Consider the following 23,256-nt stretch of genomic DNA (forward strand, 5'->3'; position numbering starts at 1 on the left):
CATAATGTCATCTGTGTGATGTGATGTGTATACAGTAGAGTGATGTGTAACATGAAGTGAAGTGGTTCACAACTGTTATGTATCCTGGTCAATAAATATAACTCTCCTCATTACTCTTAGAAGACACTGCTTGTCCTTAAAGCTTCCAAACTCACTCTGCTATATAAACAAAGAGTATGCACTCTCTTGGGGTGAGGGTGCTCTATGCAAATTAGCTTGGGTGTTCTATGCAAATTAGGGTACTGAACAGAGCATGCATCATTTTGGGGTTTTGGGATTGTTGCAATATTTTGGGGGTGCCACTGTCTACCTATTGAGGGATAGTGTTGTCAATAGTATACTTCTTATGCCGCTACACACTGTATCAACTATAAAACAGAGCATGTATTCTTAGACTTTCCCTACTTTTTTGCTAGTTGTGCCTGCTTGTACGAGATCAGGTTAATGATAAATCACTCAGACTCGGGTTTCTACGGGAGTGTCATAATTTAATCTTGTCTTCTTTTATCGCAACTCACTCCAATCCACTCCACTCCACTCCACTCCACTCCGTGAAAACTGTAACAGAGAATGATATAAACAAAGGCATATAATTAATACATGTGTTAACATACTGGCATAAATGAATGACTCATTTCATGTGTATGCATAGAAAGATAAAGAACTGTTTGTACCAATAAATGCATCTTATAAGTTAACACTCAGTATCTGACTCTTTACTTGTGTGTCTTGTTTGCATTTATCTGACTCGAACCTCAACTCTATCTATATTGCTTTCATAATTTCTTACAACATTTCTATTATAACCGTTCTTTCAGTCTGAGACTTCACATATAATTAAAACACATTCAACTTTAATTTCTGTCCTAAGTTGATACGCAACTCTGTGTTTAAAGACAACTCTAAAATACTCAGAAAGTCACCATGGCAACGTTCTGATATTGATAAACCTTCAAAAAATTTTCTCAAATTTAGTTAGAATAATTTCAGTGCTGTTTTACTTGGCAGCCTTAACATGTACATTACAGAAATTTAGGTGTAGTGTAAGAACACGATTATGCAACAAGCACTTGCAGTTTTGGTTGGTAAAATTTAGATAGTTGAAAAGCCTTTAATTGGAGAACACGTTTGTGCACGTATGAAAGTTAAATGTCAAATGAATCAGGCTCAAGGTCAAGCCAAAGTCACACACAGCTGTTTGTTCAGATTGTACATGTTAAGGCTGCCAAGTAAAACAGCACTGAAATTATTCTAACAAAATTTGAGAAGAATTTATGAAGGTTTATCAATATCAGAACGTTGCCATGGTGACTTTCTGAGTATTTTAGAGTTGTCTTTAAACACAGAGTTGCGTATCAACTTAGGACAGAAATTAAAGTTGAATGTGTTTTAATTATATGCGAAGTCTCAGATTGAAAGAACTGTTATAATAGAAATGTTATAAGAAATTATGAAAACAATATAGATAGAGTTGAGGTTTGAGTTAGATAAATGCAAACAAGACACACAAGTAAAGAGTCAGATACTGAGTGTTAACTTATAAGATGCATTTATTGGTACCGGTACAAACAGTTCTTTATCTTTCTATGCATACACATGAAATGAGTCATTCATTTATGCCAGTATGTTAACACATGTATTAATTATATGCCTTTGTTTATATCATTCTCTGTTACAGTTTTCACGGAGTGGAGTGGATAGGAGTGAGTTGCGATAAAAGAAGACAAGATTAAATTATGACACTCCTGTAGAAACCTGAGTCTGAGTGATTTATCATTAAGCTGATCTCGTACAAGCAGGCACAGTTGGCGACCCTGTCAAACGATGGGCTCAGACGAACCACGAGAAGGTGAAGGACTTTCTGATGAGAGAGGGATGTGACTTTATCAACTTCAACGTGCCTTCCGCCAGTCATATGGGAAGCAGTTGGGAGCGGCAGATCCGCTCAATACGACAAGCTCTTGATGGGTTGATGCATCAGGCTGCCATCAGCTTGATGATGAGAGTCTACGGACGTTTATGTGTGAAGCTGCCGCTATAGTAAATGGGAGACCATCGACAGTCGATAACCTGTATGATCCTGGGTATCCTGAACCGATTACGCCAAATCATCTGTTGACAATGAAAACAAGGGTTCTTCTACCCCCGCCTGGACATTTCGTTCGAGAGGACTTGTATTCCAGAAAGCGCTGGAGAAGGGTTCAGCACCTGTTAAATGAGTTCTGTGGTGCTTGTTGAGAGACTCATCCTTATACTGGGCACTGCAGTCAAATACTACCCTCAGTTTATTCGGTTGTTGTACACCATGGTGGGGGATGTACCATCTAGACTTCTCATAGAGTGTAGGATTTGGAATGAACTCAGCATAGTCATTGGCAATAAGAGAATCAATGACCTTCGTATACTCAGCATGGTATACGACATCTCTGGAAAACTTCCTTCTCAGACTCTCTAGTCTCTTTTCAGCCTGGAGCTGATTGTTGGGCAATTCCAGATCATCCATCTTGGATAGTAATGGCATTTCATATTGACCTGTCTCTGTGACGTGAATGCCTTCTCCCATAACCTTCAAGAACTTCTTGTCATTTTGTGAGTATGGCTTTTCATGACTGTCTGGGAGAAAGTCTGCTTCCATGACCTTAATTACCCTTGAGGGGATAATTTCTTCCTTCACAGTCACTCTCTCAGAGAAAAGGACTCCTTTCCTTTCCGTTCTTAGGTTGACAGGAACTTCGCTGACCATCAAACGGTGACTGATGCCAAAACGGTCTTCACTTCTCCTTTCATAGTCACGTTGCACAGTACCTACTATGCTCCATCCAAGGTCTGTCTTGATGCCATATGGACCATCATCATGTGGGCTTGGAATGACATCATGAGGCATCAAAGCTGTAGCACAATCGTACCCAATCAAGAGTCCAATTTTGCAATCTTGCATCGGAAGAAGATACTGACTAAGCTTATGAAGATGGGGTATGGATTCAGCCATTTCACAAGTAGGTATGTGTCCTCTGTTCGCAGGCATGATGTCTCTTGTATAAGTGGGTGGTAGACTTATCCTCTTCTCACCATCATGTGCTCTTACAAAGAGACCATCTATACGCTCACTTGGGATCCGTTCATCTCTGCTCGACATTGTAGAAAAACGAAGATTCACATCTACTCCTCGCAATCCCAAGTCATTCTTTGTAGACTCCAGTATGAATGTGGTGTCGGATTGGGTATCTAAGAGAGCATAGATCAACCTTTCCTCTGTCGAACTTCTCCTTCGTAAGTCTCAGTTTGTCATCTCTAAGACTGCTAAGCGAGACAGCAGGATCACAAGCAATGGTCGATTCTTCGTCTATGAACTTGGAAAAGACGTGAAAGGGCGGGAATCTACCTTGATCCTTCCTCCAGCTCACGACACATCTTGCCCATCTGTTGATCAACCATTCAGGCAACTTGGTTGCATATCAATTACAACAAATCTCTCTCTGCGTTTTCTCAAAGTAACTTGCCAGTATGCCTGTGCTTCGTGCAACTGGCTCCTTTGACCAGATTCCTTAAACTATTTTCTCTTCACTGTCTTTGATTTGAAAAAGTAAGTACATTGTACTAGATACCCCTAAAAATTACCACAGAAAAGTACTGATCTGAATACAGTGCACTCCCATTATGACGAACATGGTTATAACGAAATTCCGGTTACAACAAAGTAAAGATTCAGGCCGCAACATTATCCACTCTATATATTTTTATTATTTATTTGTTCAGTTATAACGAAATTTCGATATAACGGAAAAAAAACTGCCGGTCCCGAGAACTTCATTATAATGGGAGTCCACTGTACTAAGGAAATTGGTGTGAGAAATTGTCAAGTGTAAACGTGGGAATATGTTGTTAGCACTGTAGTAACTGAATTCCCAGTCATTGCGAACTTGAGCACATGCCTAAATGTAAAAAAAGGAAATGGAATATTTACTTTTGAATAGCAATAGAATTTGCATGTAATGTTTATGAAACGTGGAATAGTCGTCCATTGTATCAATGCATTGTATCAATGCTAACACCTGTAGGAGAAAGTTCACTCTCTACAACTTGTCCGTCTTTCTGTATGAGCCAGGGTAGGATAATATTGTTTTGATGTGCATGTTTGCTGTAGGTGAATGTGATTGAATGAGGGCAGTATTTTCCTTCAGATCAATGATAAGAGTTTAACCTTGTGTAATGTTCACGAGTCTATCTGGCCCAGTTCTATTTCAAATTAATGCAAATCTATAGTAAAGAGCTTCTGCATGTGCTTGTAGTCATCGTCTTTGGTTACAGTTACAGTTTACTGGTTCATTTGTGTTATAGCTGATTGCAAATGGGGAAAAAGAAATGGCGAGAATGATGAAAGCATGTCTTGCTGCAATTATTTTCCAGCAGCAGTGTACTTTTTATATCATGGGATGCAAGATTCACCATTTTGCAGCCACAATCTTGCTACACCATTTTCTTTGATTGGGTGAATACAAGTCTGTAAAAGAACTTTGAGAATTGCAAGAGACGCTTTTTACAGCATATCAGCTTGTACACTATACTCATGATGGCCGATCTGGCTACACCAAGATTCATTATGTCATCATTGATCATAAGTTTTCCCAATTTTTTTTTTCTCCTTTTTGTTTCCTGTGCTATGGTTGAAGGAAAACTCAAAATACAATGTGTTTGTGATGTTTCTCATCACTGGGAAGATCAGGTGTGACTGTAAATCCTGTGTGTGTATATTGAAGTCCGTGCAGTATGTGGATTTATTTATACGGTGTGCATGTATGTGTATTCTGCAATCATTGGGGCAACACTGATTTGGGCATTGGAGATTGAAGATGGCTTCATTGAATTGCTGTAATATGAAATACGAATTCAGTACCAGGTACTAAGTAATAATTATCTCTTGCCATAAGTTGGCAGAGGCAATAACAAATCAAAGCACACAAAATGAAATGATTAAATCAAGGCCCTCTTGCATAAGGAATTACAATTGACTGCAACTCTCGAAATCAAAAGTCTTCTGAATCTCACAAAACGTCATGTGTAGTTAAAATTTGTTGCATGAATTACTTACATTACTTGCCATCGATGGCAAGTTACCACTGATAATTAGGTACAATATGTGTTGGAATCAATAGCAACTTACAACAGGGCCCTGATGTGATTGGACAAAGAAGCAGGACAAGGAAATATTGACCGTTTTACACACGTAATGTTCACTTCATTGCACGTGCACATGAAAACTTTATTCAAAGAGTGGTACATATTTCATGTTGTTCAATAATCAATCACAGTTCGAATTCATCAGAAATACAGTACAACATATAGGGGTTTTGAATTAAATATAGCATCATGCATGTAAGGATGCAAAATTCCATAGATTAGGTTTTATGTGACACATAGTATTGAACACAGAAGAAGTGTAGGAGACAGACTGTCATTCATTATGAAGTACAGTTGTACAACAATCCAATATAGAATTGATATAACTTTGCTTCTAATTTACTGTTTAACAAGCAACCTTCCTTGATGGTAGCTACTTTGTCCAGAGCAAATGGGTGTAAGCACATTTCATGCTGGAGAATACTGTCAAAAGAGGAATATTTGCATGTATTTTAATTTCACAAATTTTGTGAGAGCCAAGATTTGCAAAATTAAAATGCACATGAAAGTTTTCCTCTACACTACATGCGTTGAATGCCAATGACAATCGCAAAAATTTCATGCCATGAAAAAGGCCCTTGGCTCCAATTCATGAAAATTTCCCGCCTTGAAAATACAACTGTATCTTGCTCGACTGTATGGGTTTAAGGAACTTTTTGGCACAACCACTAACAGAGATGTAATAAGTTAGCTGTGACACACTAATACAGGGGAACGTATCCAATGTCCACATATTTCATGGCACACACAATCTGGGCTCCATGTCACACTAGACTTAAGGGCCCGGTCCCACTGGCATTTAGGAAGATTTGTGTATGAATTGCGCACAAAATTGATTTATATTCGCAAAAAATCTGCAATATTTGTGATATATGCTTGTATGAGTTGGCTGTTTTTTCGTTGCCAGGATTTTTGAGCTGCACAAATTTTTGGTTGCGGATGTTTAGCGAACACAAACCAATTTTGTGCACAATTCATATGCAAATCTTCCTTAACGCCAGTGGGACTGGCCCATAAGGAGTGAACATCAAAATATGCTGCAACAGAAACAAGTAGAATGCGAATGACTATAGGGTTGTCCTGATCTTTACACATTAATCTCCATTTCTCTCTCCCTAGCCATATTGCATTTGAGGTAAGACACGATTTGAAGCACCATCCTCTCGTATTTGCATTGATTTTATGTGGCCACTCAGAAGGCTTTAAACACTTACAACCAAGCTACACGTACCACAGGACCAATGGCTTTAAAGTCCAATCCTCAGAATTATAGAATGAGGATGACAAATTAAGGGGCACATCAGATGCTACCAGTGGACATGAACCAGCGACCTCACAATTCAGTGTTCACGGTTCTATCCACTGAGCCACCAATGCCTCCTCTCTAGAGCACAAAATGCACAATAAAAATCAGCATAGGGCATTTCACTTGAATCACAAATTGCCATGGGACCACAGTGTTTACCTCCTATCCCACCTAGTCTGTCGTCTTTATCTTTTGACTCCTGTTTTCCAGTACTGTGTGCAATGTGGCAGTCTGCCAAAACAACACTACAGAGTATACATCATGCATCTTGTGTCCACAAACAACCACTGCATTGGCAGCTACACTACATACCATTTGGTATAACAATAAATTATAAATTTTCATTTGGTACACTGTATTTTGTTAACAAGTTCTCCCAATATCCATACTAATTCTGGGTTTGAGTATCACTAATATAAGAAAATTTGCATACTAATAGATCTTCATGTGATGCATGTAATACATTGTATTTGATATATTTCCATAATTTCAACCTTTAAACAAGTATTAAAACACATGGAAAATGTATCACAATGAATGTTTCCCAAATCAGAAATCAATCAAAAAAACAATTATGTGAATCATTTCTGTATATAAAAATGCATTTTTTCCCACTAGCAACAAAAACTTTGTTGTTTTCATGTTTTGTACTGTTTATATTTCTTATGTTTTACTGTTTTCTACTTAATCATGAAATTTACAGTTTTCAAACTTTATTCAGTTTCTATCTGAAACAAAATGAAGCACAAAGCAAGCGCAACATCATTTCTTTTCTTTTTTTGTGTGTGTGCAAGATTCATACAGATATGCAAGCCACTGTGGACTGGCAGTGTGTAATTGTACACGATACGTGTATATGTAGTAATGAGCAATAGACCAGTTCGTAATTCCACTTTGCACATGAGCAGAAAAAGGTCATTTGTACCAACAGGCATTTTGGTTTGTAAATTCCCCAAGATAAGCATCTGTGATGCGATGATTATTCATGTGATCCTTATCTAAATGGTGCTTCAATGACAGTACATTCACCTGACAGCAAGAATGGTATTTCACAGTATAAAAGGAAATAGGCTGTTATTGCATTCAATACAAAACAATAAAATGGATGCCTGCTAAATTGTCAACTGATGGAGTATTCTGACCACCTGCTCTCAACGCAAGCTCATTCTTTGTTTGAACATGAATTCCATAAATTGCTATGTCGGGCAAGCTTATGCATTATGCCGCTTTGAAAATGAGTGAAGTGTCTAACCAACTGAGAAAAAAAGGAAGGTCATTTGTACCAATGTGTACATGAGCTAATTACAAACTGGCTTATTCTAATGACATGCTCATACTAATTGACATGTAACACCCCACAGATATATCTGATATGGGCAAATATGGCATCAACATTTGCGCAAGTCTTCAGGGGGAAAAAGTCATAATATAAAGACACAAAGCAAGAATCCCAAATTCTCAGCGGTTGCAATGCGGTCACAGAAAATATGGAGGGGGCCTCCCAGGCATGATGAGCAATCGACCAGTCGGATAGCTACATTCTTTTTAGGTGATGTATAAAAGCAGATATCAGCACAAGAACAGGTTTGGTTTACACCATGTATAAATGTGTAAAACCAGTGTTAAAAAATTCTAATTTACACTAGTCCCCCACACCTACATTTCTATAAGCGTCCTTTGTGCAACAAGTTTTTGTGATTTTCTGTTCAGTTGGTAACTAAAATCAATCACAAAATCAAATACAGTCAACCTTGCTTAAGTCAACCTTGCTTAAGTCAACCTTGCTTAAGTCAACCTTGCATAAGTTGAATAATCACCTAAAAGTTGAACATCTCTTTATGTCCTCTTCTCTTTATATTCTATTGATTTTTATCCCTCATAGGTAAAATTTTCTCTCAGTCGAAGCTATTTCTTCAGTCCAAATAGATTAGACTTGGGAAAGGTTGACTGTACGTAGGAATTTGTTTGATGAACCACCCAGATCATTGTCTAATTAAATATAATATAAAGTTTTGGTACCTCAAAAGTTTCCCCGAGTTTCCTTGTCTTAGTTTGTGTTTCAGGTTAAAATACCTTTCATATAACTAACACTGTGAGACTTACTCGCCCCAAAGTGCTCTCGTGTCTTAGTAATCATGCAATAATGGTTTCGTACCAGAGCAGAGCGGGCTCTAAGAAATTCGAACGAGCTGTTAGTTTGACTCGACGCGGTACCGCGACAATCAATATACACGTATTGTACGAAATCATTATTGCATGATTACTAAGACATGAGAGCACTTTGGGGGGAGTAAGTCTCACAGTGTTAGTTATATGAAAGGTCCTTTAAACTGAAATGAAACACAAACTAAGACAAGGAAACTCAGGGAAACTTTTGAGGTACCAAAACTTAAATTATCTTTAATCTACAGTTTGTAACTCTCCAGCATGCAGTGACACAGCAATTTCTGAAATTAGATAAATCCATAATGCATACATAATTGTCAATTGAAAGAAAATGGTTGTAACATTCTACATCACTATTAGTGAGGTTAGAGGTCAGATGAGATAACACACCTTGGGGAGAGTTGTGATTAAAAGGTTTGGACATACACAAACATACAAGAAGACTGGCTGCACCCTTGTTTTCTATTGTCAGATACCGAGAACATACTAGTACCACACCAGCATAGCAAGCATATGCCAATTATTCATAGCCCCCCACGAAAACTGTCCCCATTTGTGTCTGTTCCTATAATCTAACTTTTTTGGAGAGTGTCATCCTCCTTTAAAGGGATGGCACAGTTCCACTTGAGATGGAGATTGAGGTTTCCAGCTTTTTTTAATGATATTTTTTGAGATAATGAGAAACCTCTTACAAAATATGAAAGAGCATATAAGAGGAATTTAAAGTTTATTTGTTTTGAAATGGCTGAGTTATCCAAAACAAAGCTATCCTAATAAAAAGTGGGGCCCACCTTTTATTGGGATAGCTTTGTTTTACTTTGTTTTTGCATATCTCAGCCATTTCAAAACCAATTTTCATGAAATAAACTTTGAAATCCTCTTAGAATTGTATGCTTCTTAACATTTCATAAGGTGGTTTCTAACTACCTTGCAAAAAGTTTAAAGCTGAATTCTCGCCTCAACCAACACTATATCATTCCTTTAACCCGTTAAGGATAGACTGATTTTGCTATGACACGCATTTCCCATAGACACCTGCCCGAGTATTCTTGGGACTCGTCTTCGACAGGTTAAACTAAGGTATAAATCAAGAGTGGTAGAGGAACTTCTGTATACAAAACTTCTCACTCTCCAGAGTCCTTGTTCTAAGGACTAGACCACATCAACTGACCATACTAATGCCCATTGTGTATGAGGTCAGTTTCTACTAATTAATATCACCACAGCTGTCATTCTTCTTGGATTTAAGAAATCATGTATTTCCACACATTACGTTGGACAGTTGATTTTCTCATTTCACCTTTAACAAATGTGCAGAAATTTACATTAACAGCACATCATCCATGGTGAACTAAAATTCATATATGTTGGCATGACATTAGATGTCATCAATGAAACTTAACTCTGGTTCACAGAAACCAGTCTTATAGTCACTGTATTCTATGTCTGCTAATAGACCTACCATCCTCATCTGCTACAAGATTGTTTTTTCCACAGAAGAGTTGGTAATGTGAGTAAAATCTCATTTGAAATTCCACTTGTGGCACACCCTGCTTTCCATAGAATCACTATCTCCGACTGTTCTCCATTCAATGCTGAAAGGTATTTCAGGCATCATCTCCTGCAGAGTACTCCACCAAAAGAGGGAAACCTAACATCACACTGAGGATGGAAGTAAGGCCAGTCAGTTCACACTAGGATGGCCCTTGCTCTGTAGTGAAAACTGTCCTGGGCCTAGCTACCACTAGATTAGATGAGAACTCTAGGACCTTGTTCGTTCCTCTCACTTCGTGTTCTAGAAGAGGCAGCTTCGTGATGTGGAAATCCTCATATAAGTCTTCAATCTGGGAAACAGAAAGATAAGATACAATAAACATAAACTAACCCAGAATATGGCTTCATAATTCAATCTTTAACCTACTGTCTGAAATGTACCAGTATTAAAGCAGAATGTATAGAGCAAATGTGTCTAAGATATAGATGTAATAATAGATTCAATACGTAAATCATCAGCATTTATTCCTTCTTTTATTTGCGATACAAGGATTCGTCTGCCATGCTCTAATACGAAGAATCAATCTAGTCTGAATGCAGAATACACAATTCATGCATCTGTGCAAATCTTTTGCTAGACCATTTGATATACAGCAGGGTTTTTTTATTCTGGCATCTGCAAATATCAAGAGCTGTTATCATCATAAATCTTAGCTTGAAAAAAAAAAATCTTTTGTAACCTTCAAAAAAAGCATTGTCAACTTTGAGATAAAGACAGAAGTGGTACTAGATAATTCACATTATTGAGGCAGTATTGCATTCTATCTTGCTGCTTTTGGTGCCAATGTGATAAGAGAAGTTTTCTTGTGGATGTGATGCTGAACTGGAAATTAATGAGTCTGCTTTTATCAGAGCTAATATTTCTAAAGAAGTTTGCTCAGTGTTCGCTCACTGCACTGCACTAAATGACCAGCATCTTGTTAGCCTCCTGTTATTTTGGTCTTTACTCTACACACATAAAGTATCAATTTACTTTCACAAAGCTTTCATTCTTTGCAAATTCCCCAGTCAACTGAAATACATGTATTTGAAATTAACAACTCCCCCAAACTGTTTCCCCTCACGCAAATGAAAACAATCATACTGTCTGCAAGGTATTATAGTGGACTCCCGTTATTACAAAGTCCTCGGGACTGGCAGTTTTCTTTTGATATATCAAAATTTTGTTACAACTGATCAAAAAAAAACATAAACAACAACAACATACAATGGATAATGTTGCAGTCTGAATTTTTACTTTGTTGTAACCAGAGTTTTGTTATAACCATGTTTGTTATAACGGGAGTGCACTGTACAAAATCACCAAACTTCCTCTTGAAAAGGAACATTACGTATTTCTCAGTCTGTGTCACTGTGATCCTCCACTTCACGTCAAATCATGCTCATGAAATAATATACGAATAATTTATGAGTTGTGAGTGCATAGGGCACGAATATCGCACGAGGCGCGAGATGAGCCACTGGTCTATTCAACAAGGCGCGTAGCGCCGCGTTGAATAGACCAGTGGCGAATCTCGCGCCGAGTGCGGTATTACGTGCCCCAATGCACGAACAAAATCATAAATTATTCGTTTTATACAACACCTTGTCCACAATCACAGTACTAAATTAGTGACCGCCAACTCAGGAAGGCCCAAAAATAAATGTAACAATCAGGCAGAGAATTGTAAACCACCCTGTGTACTGCTTTCAAACACTCGTCATGATTCGACCACACAGTCACAGGAATCACAAACTCCGCAGGGTCTATACCCATTATACGCTTACGTTAGATCGAGTTAGGCCTGACTGTTAGGCCGATCTGAGATGTCGGTAGATCTAGTAGTAGGCCTAGGTCTAGACTTTGTCTATTTCCGAAAATGATTTTGTATAAAAACACAGAAAAGTCATCAAATTACGGTTTCTCAACTTGAAATGAAGTCTAGATTTTGGGATCACTGTGGTCCACGTAGCAGATCAGAGTCAAAAGTAAAAACACAGCAGTAGGTGTAGGGTCGCGATACATGCAACTAGCTAGGTAAAGTAGCTGCGCGTACACGTTAACGTTGCAACATGCAGTACTCCGCCGCGCCTGGTATGTGAGACTTACCGGCAGCGCATCAGCGCAGCCGGCCATCACGTACAATGTACACAATGTAGTTTGCTGGAGCTTTGCTACGGGTGGGTGTGAGCCACAGAACTCAGCTCTGTGAGCGGCCATGCATTAGTAGCCCCCCGCGAAGCCGTGCTATAGTACCTTCGAGCCATGCAATAGGCCCATGCCAGGGGCCTATTGTATGGCTGTCACTCTCAATGAGTTTGATAGGTATTTTCTATTGAATGTCATGTGACATGTTCTTGGCCAATCACAATTCGACATCATTCTGAGGTGTTGTATAAATGGTGTATAATTTATTAGGGTATACAAGATGAACTCACACTAGTGCATGTAGTCCATTGGAGAAATATCGAAGTAGTTCATACAATGTATAATGTGATAGCTGGTGTGTGTGTGTGTGTTAAGTATGTTCCAGCATGACAATGTGTAGATGTCCCATGTGACAGTACACTATGCTGCAAAACCAGGAGCATTCGTGGCATTCAAATTGCTGACCATGAAAAAAAAAATTGAACAAGTATACTATATGGACTGAATTGTGTAGACAAAAACTTTTGTATGCATTTTACTTCAGTGAATCATAGCTCCTCTCGAAATTTGTGATGGTTTCATGCACACAAACATATCTGGGTTGACAGTAAATTCCACCATGTATGTTGCCATCCTTCAAACTCTGATAGATGCTCCTACCTGTTCCAGGTACTTCTTCTGAAGCTTGTATCTTGCCTGGCACATCCTGCACTGCACGGAGCTCCGCCCCTCATCAGCAAAGACCAGCTGGTTGACGATGATGTTATGGCTATCGATACCATATTTGGCTAATTCCTGGACCAGTCTCTCGGTTTCATACAGCGACAGGAACTCGGCTATACAGACACAGACAAAGGTAGTTTGTTCCTGGTGGGGCAAATGTGCAGTGAAAATAAAAACAATGTCAAAAACAAACCATTCTTTAGTTCTCATTCTTCTAAAAAAAAAACTAACAAGCAATATTTGATAAATTAGTAGATCACATTATTTCATTTATCTTAATCATAAAATCTAATCTAATTATACCATCTCAAAGCAGTCAATGTACGGCACCCAGGTCCCAGTCTCTGCGTATGAATAGCCCGCAAAGTTGGTTTACATTAGCTAAACATCCGCAACCAAAATTTTGTGCAGCTCAAAAATCCTGGCAACAGAAAAATGTGCCTCTGCCGAAAAATTAGGACATGTGCGGATGTCGACCGGCTCATACAAGCATGTTTCACAAATTATTATATTGCGAATGTATGGCAAATATACATCAATTCTGGGGCAAATTCATATCTTGACTCAAACTGTCATTCAGCTTAAGAGGAGTTACTCTCCCAGGTGAGTTGTTGCCTGGTAGAAGAATGGCAAAATTCTGTATCAAAGAAGGGCTACATCAGCCTCCTTTTTTCTCTCCAAATCTTGCCAATGTAATTACTTTATTTTATAAAGATATTATACAGAAACAGCATAATGGATAAATATATGTTTAGGCTGTGTGACAAGGGTCAAACAAAGCGCTTAACATCATTTCAAATTGCTTTGTCGTGTTATTTGTAATACACTACCACTGTATGGGAGACAAAAATATATAAATACACTGTATGAAAATACTGTTTCATGGCACCATAATATGATTCTTTGCTTGAATTGATCATAACAGTAAAAGAAATATTCATCACTTGTTTCTGATGATTTCAAGCAACTATTCTGGGGCTAGAAGAGACAGGCCATACTCACCGGGTCTTTGAAAGCCTCGTTAACACTCCTGATAACTGGAACAGTATCCTCAAGTTTGGATAGCATGTCAGTGGCATTGAACTCACCCATACCAAGCAGACCACCAATCTGCACAACATTGAACAAATATGAACGAAAAAGATGTAACATGATGAACTGGCCTAGGGATAAGCTGATATTGTTCAAAATGAAATTAATTACCGGGGGCAATTAATTAATTACTGGAAGAGGTAATCCATGTGATTTGTAGAAGCCACAATGTATTTTCTTAGAATGAATAAAATAAATGGAAAGAAAAAAGGTCAAAATTTTGATGGTTGAGAACTTCTACGTTTGACTCTTTATTTCAATATAAAAACCATGTGCATCTCATCTATTTGTGCTAATTTTTTCCCCTTCCTCTCCAATTAATTTTGTCAACATTGATTTACCTTTGAGACAGCAAGCTTTCATCTTTTAAGAGAATTTCTTAAAATATTACTGAATTGTCAAAACATAGTTTTATGTTGCTTTGCAGGACACTAGGACCTTTGATGCCATGGTCAAATAATCTATTCACTATAATATCTTTGCTGTCTATACTATGTAATAATCTATTCACTTTATTTTTGCTGTATATGTATAGTCAGTGTACCTCACAACTTTCTCAAGTTACCATGGTAACAGATGAAAGATGAGATAGATGGAATGATGTGCTAGGATGAAGGAATGGTGCTCTACTCACTCACCTGCTGAATGAATGGGTTAAACTGAGCCTTGAGTTTGAGCAGCTTGCTGAGTCCCTTCTCAGCCAGAGAGGGAAATGACAAGAGTCTTAAGGTGTGTCCAGTGGGGGCTGTGTCAAAGACTACCACTGAGAAGTTCATGTTCTTCACCAATCTGGGAGGAATGCAAGATGGTTAGCAGGTGAGCTCTGAATGCAAGCATGCAAAAATATCCACCAGTACCTTTCAGCATCACCTACCAGCAATTACTTAGACTTTACTCATAACCATGTTTTATTGCTTGCACTTCCTATTCAAATGCAAAATATGGTTTTCTTCATCGATTGTTCAGATTAAATTTGCTGTGAATGTGAATGGAGATTCCTAAGTTCTAGTTTAAATTTGATATTATGTAATTACAAATTAATAAACTAAATCATTGCAATTTGGTACCTGATCAGACAAATATATTGTGCCTAATACTAAGTTATTGTTTCTAAAGAAAAATACATTGTGCATTTGTGTTGGAAGCCAAATATATTTGTCCTTTACAGTTGGTAAATATGCAATTTACAGAATATTTTATGCAACATGACCACCACAGGAAAAAACAAACAAAACACACACACGATAAAACAAAACAAAATCTGTTTCACAAGTTCTGAACAGTGATAGAGACAAGAACTTTCTAGTCTAGTATTACAGAATATTTGCTTAAAATGAGTATATGTACTCTGAAACACACCAGAGTTGGGATTATGAATCAAAATAAAAACATTTATTTCTTAGATAATCCATTCTGTAAATAAGAGTCTTGTACGCATTAGTACAGTACATACTGTAATTCTGTATGTTTGTTTGTCAGATAGAAATGAAGTTTTGCAACTTTTTTTTTCTTATTGGTAATTAACCTGCTTAAGGTGGGTTGATTTTGCTACAACACGCATTTCAAATAGACACTTGCCCAAGTATACTTGGGACTCATCCTCAGTGGGTTAAAAATACACTAAGACATACCACAATCTGTGCTATGTTTCTCATTTTGTGCACACTGTTATCAAGAGGTCTTCATAACCAATGGTGATTGCTTACCACAGGATGGACAAGCACAATCAATGATGGAAAAAATATTTTGATGTCTCAACTCACTTCATGACTTCAGCAAAACTGACAGCTTCATCAATTCCTGGAAAGGCCCCGAGTAGCTCCTGCATGACATGTTTTCCCACAGACAGAGGATCTACAGAAGGTATGAATGCCAGAAGAGGACTCGGTTAGTTTGATTCTCATGAATTTGAGAGTCATATTCAACAAACATTATCTTCATTACAACTTTTTACAGTATGAATGCTTGCATATACAGTGTATATCTCAAATATGATGTAGTGATAGTCACCTGAAAAGCAACTGAAGCAACAGCATGATATCTGATAAAATGAATCAAGTACTAGATTAAACTGAATTATGTTTCAAACTAAATCACAAACTACTTTTTAATGCCTCCATTCCCTTGTTATGTTTCGCTCACATTTTCACATAATACAAATGTAAGAGTTGAGCACAGAATATAAGTTAAATTGACACCATCAAGTAAACATCAGCTAAAGAAGTTTTGATTGCTGAACTCATGGCCACACTGTGGTACAAATTTTAGATGATATAAACTTTGCACAATTATTCTTTATTTCTTTTCTTTTTTTGTAAGGCCTCTGCCTTAATACAAATGTCATGCAAGCCACATACAGAATAAGACTGTTGAAAATATGTTTACAGTAATATATGATGAAAGGACCAAACATACTATCTTCGTCAAAGTAGTCATCAGGGAGGTCGCCTATTCCCAGGTTTGGGTCAATCTCCATGGCAAAGAGGTTCTGGAAACCAGTGACCCTGGTAGGGACCTTGGAGAACTTCTGGTCAAAGGCATCTGAGATGTTGTGGGCGGGGTCTGTAGAAATGATGAGGACAGTCTCCCTGTGTTTGGAGAGTTGGACCGCCAAGCTGCAGCTAAAAAAATGTCAAGTACAGGGAGCATGGTTCACACTGTGATCTTTGAGAAACTCCATGTCATATGAAAGAAAACACTATCCTTTCAACACTTAAACACCTGAAAAGTTGTTCTTTGGAATAGATAGCGTGTCTGATTAGTGTAGACTTGGTATACCCAGATTATTGTTTGAATACTCCAAAAGTTAACCAAAGTAGCAAAATCTGTACAAAGTGTATTTTCAGATTCTTCTTCTGGTTAAGTATGCCTCTTTCAATAAGCTGAAGATTCTTGCAGACTGTGTTATTTACATTATAATACAGTTATTTACAGATATTTACAAGCACATATGCCCTAGCAAATATGAAGAACAAAGACTAGCCACTGTGATGTGATCAACCATTAGTCAGTTTCGGAATGCTCCCACAGATGGCCCTGTAACAATTTCCGAGGACAGGGAATTTCAGTGCCGGTACTTAACTGTTCTCATAGACCACCATAACCAACAATCCAAATGTCATTGATACTTTACCCCTTTGCTTATAAAATCAAATTTTTGACACAAATAAAACATTCAGAGTTGTAATTGATTATCATTTACATCAATCTGTTACAAGATCATGGAACTTGTTTTGATTTTTACCATGACTACCACATTATTTGAAACTCCCACAAGGACAATGCTTACAGTCAAAACATCATTACAATAGTATACATGTATCTACATTTTGTTTCCTTATGCAGGGCTGCACATCAACCCATTTTTTTCTGCTGGTCCGACCTGTTTGTCGGACCAGTAGGTTTGTCGGACCAGTAGGTACCCAGTTTTTCCATATTTCCATATTTTACTGGTCTATTGCTGAAAAAGTTACTAGTCTCAGATACTCCAACTCTCCCGCTTTCGACGGGAGATCTCCTGCCGAAAGCCCATTTTTGCAAAATCTCCCGTTCTCCCGTTTGAGATTCAATTTCTCCCGCCCTAGCTCTGTGTCTCCCGCTTGAAATTATTTCTTACTTAGTGTCAACGTAAGTTGAAAAATAAGCCTTAGATAGCACGAGAGAGCATCTAGAACCCTAGAACTTCGCGCTTCCCGCACAATCAAGTTAGAGTCTCCCGTTCACTAGGGGTTTCAGGCGGGAGAATCTCCAGATCAGAAGGTTCTTGGGGTTGGAGTGTCTGTAGTCTGACAGTGATTTTTACTGGTCAGGGACCTTAGACCAGTGCCAGTGTGCAGCCTTGCCTTGTAACATTACTTCTCTCTGCCTGCATTCAAACATCACTCGTGTGAAGCAAGAATTACAAATACAGCAAATTTTGTTGCAAGTCCCTGATTTACACAAGGGATGGTTTACACAACTAAATGAGTGTGTATTAGAATTATGGTTAGGTTTTTGTGGTTAGCGAATGTAAGCACAGACCTTATACTTACATGAGGAAGATGATGAAGTTTGTTTTATCTGTCACATTGTCAGGTCAAATTTGTTTATTGCCACAGTTTAAGTAAACATGTTTTATTCAGTGAAATAAATGAATTGATATGAATGAATGAAAATGTATTTTTCAGTGGAGGATTTTATATCAAACTCTTTCCAATGCAAGAAAGTTATGTACAGTACAACATGTAGTAACTTCAAAATTAATTTAAGAAATCCTGTGGTAAAGAACTCCTTCCTTAAGTTTTAGGCATACTGTCTACAAAAGATGAAGAAGCTAGCTGTGAGTGACCTGTGTGATAACGATACACAGCCCTGTTGCGTAGTGTTGGATAGTGTTAGCTTGTGATGTGGTTAGTGTCACTGCTATAAATAACCCCGGCGCAGGGCCGTACTACTACCACAGTAGGCCTATAGATGCTCCGATGTCGTTATAGGAAGAGGTTCTAAAAAGCCTTTCTTGCTTTGCCGTTACTTCCATTCCATTCATACCACCACATCTGCCGTCTGTCTCATACTATCAGCAGTGTTATACATAGGCCTAACTGCGACCAGTACCAGCAGCCCCAACGTACAACGTACACGGAGCGGCGGGTCTCCGGGGCTAACATAGGCCCTACATCTACATCTACATGGTAAACAAGACCCACTGCATGCATGGCATGGGTGTATGGCACAGTCCCACACTACAGTGCAGCAATGCAGCTGCTGTCGCGTGCATCAGCATAAACCGGTCGACTGACATCAACATGGGTGTACTGGTTACTGCCAGCTTACATTCGACAAATCATGTAAATTATCTTGTACCTGCATGTCGTCTTCCCAACTCCTCCTTTTCCACCAACGAAAACCCATTTCAGAGATTTCTGCTCGATGATATTGCGGATCGAAGGCTCAAGTGGCTCAAAGTCGTCATCAACCATGGAAGTCGCCATATTGGTTTATTACTCAGCTCAGCAGTACATATACAGTACGTACATATGTACATACGTACATGACCAAAGACCAATCAATGAGGGTCACGTGATGAATGCAAAAAACAATAACAATAACAACAACACAAGAAAACAAAATATCGTGACGTGTACGTGTACACATGAGCGTAGAACTTGTTTTTGTTGTTATTTTGTTTGCCCTGCATAACGTCGGTTTGTTTTGTTGTCTAAGAAAGTACATGTATATAAATAAACATCTACATAATTCTTCATTGTCTACATAATTCTTTGGTTGAGATGGGGCTTCAGGTTCCAATGTTATTTCTTATGATTTTTGTTCTTTTTAGATAATGAGAAACCTCTTATGAAAATGTGAAAGAGCATGAAATTCTATGAGGAATTCGAAGTTTACTTGATGAAAATTGGTTTTGAAATGGCTGCGATATTCAAAATAAAGCGACCCTAGTAAAAGGTGGGACCCTCTTTTTATTACGCTCGCTTTGTTTTACTTTCTTTTTTGATATCTCAGCCATTTCAAAGCTGATTTTCAAAACATAAAGTTTGAATTTCTCTAAGAATTTTATTGTATGCTATTTATCATTTGATAAAATTGTTTCTCGAGTATCTCGTAAGAAAGAATCCACACCTCAACCAAAACTATGTCATCCCTGATGTTTTACGATCTGGACTACGCATGAATAAGGGTAGAGTTACTGAACAGACACTCTCAAGTCTAAGTATAGTACTTTGTTTTAAAAAAAAAAAAACGTGTCCTCGATATATTGACTGGTTGAAAAATTTTCTCGTGATTATTTGTATTTTCAACTATTTCAGAATGTTGGCATGTTTGACAAACGTGCGAGGTACTAGGCGAGCTCGCCTAGTACCTCCTTGGTTTGACACTCGATGGTATACTATTTAATTGGACCATGACTCGGACATCGCTTTTAGTGACGATTTTTTTTTTCTTCAAATAATACGTACTATTTGATTGTAAAATAATGCCACAAAGCAAGTGCAACAACGCGCTGCTTCGTTCGGTGACTTTCTGAAAAACAATATGTCACCATGGAGGTATTGTTCTAATAGTAGTTCCATGTTCATAATGTGCACATTATAGAAATCGCCACAGTAGACCAAATTAAGTATATCGGAATATGGCCAGCTAACCTCAATAGGAGCAGGGAGGTGTGAGAGAGACTCACACCTCCCTGATAGGAGCCTATAGCGGTTCTGCGATGTAAGGATGAAGAACTTGACGGAATTCGGAAGTCGGGACCTATACGATTGAAAGTTAGTTCAGTAATTTCAACCCTCAAAATCCATGTTGATCAATGTCAGGATGCTATATAATACTCTATAATGTCTCGTTGAGAAAATCAATCGCTTTCGTGGCTTTTGGCGACAATTTAGGTGTCTAATCGACTACTGTACACGGGCTTTAAGTTATACCCACATCTCACTGTATATGCCACAGTTCCCTTGAAGTGCTCAAATTTATTTGATATCTATACATTCTTGTTCCCTTATTTTGGCGATACACTGATTACTGCCAGGATGCAAAGAATACCTGCATGATCGACCTAAACACACACACACACACACACACACACACACACACACACACACACATATATATATATATATATATATATATATATATATATAGATTCACAACAGTAGGTCAATATAAAAACTCCGTTAGAGACGTAAATTTGACGAATTTTCGCCCATAGGGCTTTGTCAAGTCAATACATTTAATCATTTAATCATTTAAATGTATTGACTTGACAAAGCCCTATGGGCGAAAATTCGTCAAAGTTACGTCCACGGAGTTGTTATACTGTTTTGAATCTATACTTTCTTAGGACTCCGAGCAGAAACTAATTGCTGTTATTCATATATATATATATATATATATATATATATATATATATAACATGTTTTCACTATCCCATTTGTTTCTGGTCATCGGTTTTCCCTTTATTTATTTCATACATTATATATATATATATATATATATATATATATGTATATATATATATATACATATATACATATATATATTATATATAATTATTATCTTGAGTTGGAGACTTAGGCATATATAATTATTGTGTTTCTTTTTGCATTGCTGCAAATCCCATGGCATGTTTAAGGCCACGTGAGCAGAGTCTGAGAGGCCCGATAATAATTAACACTGAGCAAGAGAATTAATTGTGATAATACGATGGCGGCAGGTGTGAATATTCTCAAACTGTCCCGTGACTATACACACAAAAATTATCTCTGCCGCTCTCGTGGACTTGTACAATTAATGATAAACAGACATGCCGAAGTGCAGGCCATTGTACCGCGCTCGAGGTGACACGATATGAGTCTCTTCAGGTTGCTGCTGCTTTTAGTCCCCTCCTCCTCCAGTCCTGCGTCAACTTCTTTCTTTTTCCGCCTTCTCCCAGCCATCCTCTCCTTTTCCTCCTCCTCCTCCTCCTCCTCCTCCTCCTCCTCCTCTTCCTCCTCCTTCTCATCATCATCATGATCATCAACCACCATCATCACCATCATCATCATCATCACCACCATCATCAGTCTAATTCTTCCTCATCTTCTCTTCCCTTTCTGCTTCTTCTGCTACTATACTCGAACTTTCTGCTTCTCGTCTGCATCTTTCTCATGTATTTTATTTCATTTTATTAGAGCTGTTCTGCTGGCGGTCCTATGGAAGTCCATTTCTTCTTGTTTTATTTTAATGGTTCAAAATTATGGTGACGGTAATGATGAAAGTGACGATGATGAATATGATAGTGATATCTACAAAACTATTTACGTCAGTTTTAATCACAGTTTAATATTGGTCAGTTTAGTCACAGTCAAAGCGGAGGATCGCTACGACTTGGATTTTAGTTGTGATGAACACGATGAAGCAGCACTTTTTATACAATCTATTATATTTTGATAACATGGCTGTGACTGACAGATTACGTAATATATGGCTTGCCTTAAAGTGACTGTGATATCAAATTCAACCGCTTTTATCAATAGAACGCATGAATATGTGTGTATTATTGTGTCTCTACTTTGTTCCATAAGTTCTTTTATATAAGGTATAATTTATTTGACAAAAACACGAACAAAAAGAATTCACACCCTCATCACATACACGACTCAAGTGCTTCATTGAATACATCGCAGTGATATTAGTCCTCTTTTTTATTTCCTATACAAGTCAGACATGTGCAACTAATTGGGGGAAACCGACGGACACATTACGTATAAAAAAGTGACGAAACAACGAAATGTATGCAGGTACCGTACGTGTGTAAACCTATAGCTGTTGAGGTCTCTATTGTCGCGTCATGAACATTTCTTCATCAAGCATAAGGCTCCTGTATGTGTTTCTTCTAATAGGTATCTTGCAACGTATGGACTATGTGTGCGCATAACACTCAAACACATCCTAAGCACACATGTACACGCACATATACTCACACAATGTAATTATGAACATAAGCTGAATCTAGAGCTTTCAGAATGAGCATATAGATTTCTGGCATTGAAAGAAACAAAGAGTTGCACGATGGGGCACAATAAGACGCCAAACAGAGAAGCGCGTTTTAATGGTTTACGTTTATTTGACATTGTACTCCCAAACAAATCGTTTTGCTGTGTGAATATTTACCGTGATCATGTGGTGGTACAGGAAAACAAGACAAGAAACATTTACTTTAAAAAAAAACCAGATTGGAAATGTGCCAGTCAAGTCAGCAAATAACAATTCCAAAATATCGTATATTTCATTAAAATGTTGAAAATGGCTTCTAAGATTTTATGTTTGGTGGACTGGAGTCTTCTCCATCTCTGTTATGTATACTTCATACACCAGGGCCCCATTTCATAAAGAGTTTATTTGATGACAACTCTTTGCTGGAATGACTATATTGTCATGGTAACGACAAGAATACAGCTTCCTGATTGGCTGTTTGCTGTGGAAAGTTGTCATTCCAGCAAGAGTTGTCACCCTAACATCTTTTATGAAATGGGGCCCAGCTGTCATAATTATGTTTTGAAGTATAAACATCACTCAATCATTTCACCCCATAGAAATTACATATCTACATACGTAACCTTCACATTTTGAA

The 23,256-nt window shown here is 37.9% G+C and overlaps 1 protein-coding gene across 1 annotated transcript; it reads right to left on the reverse strand.

Moving 5' to 3' along the window:
- Positions 1-10,344: 10,344 nt before the first annotated feature.
- LOC139733332 (ATPase GET3-like) lies at positions 10,345-19,119 on the reverse strand. The gene is made up of 7 exons (XM_071644169.1): positions 18,990-19,119; positions 16,563-16,768; positions 15,911-16,001; positions 14,786-14,936; positions 14,058-14,165; positions 12,975-13,199; positions 10,345-10,494 (listed from the first exon to the last, which is right to left on the reverse strand). The coding sequence occupies exons 1-7, from the start codon at positions 19,115-19,117 to the stop codon at positions 10,345-10,347; spliced, it is 1,059 nt and encodes a 352-aa protein (XP_071500270.1). The 5' UTR covers positions 19,118-19,119.
- Positions 19,120-23,256: the final 4,137 nt, after the last annotated feature.

The sequence above is a fragment of the Diadema antillarum genome, unplaced genomic scaffold (genome assembly GCF_040938485.1).
Source record: "Diadema antillarum isolate AM-2024a unplaced genomic scaffold, OU_Dant_1.0 seq00000471_RagTag, whole genome shotgun sequence".
NCBI lineage: Eukaryota > Metazoa > Echinodermata > Echinoidea > Diadematoida > Diadematidae > Diadema > Diadema antillarum.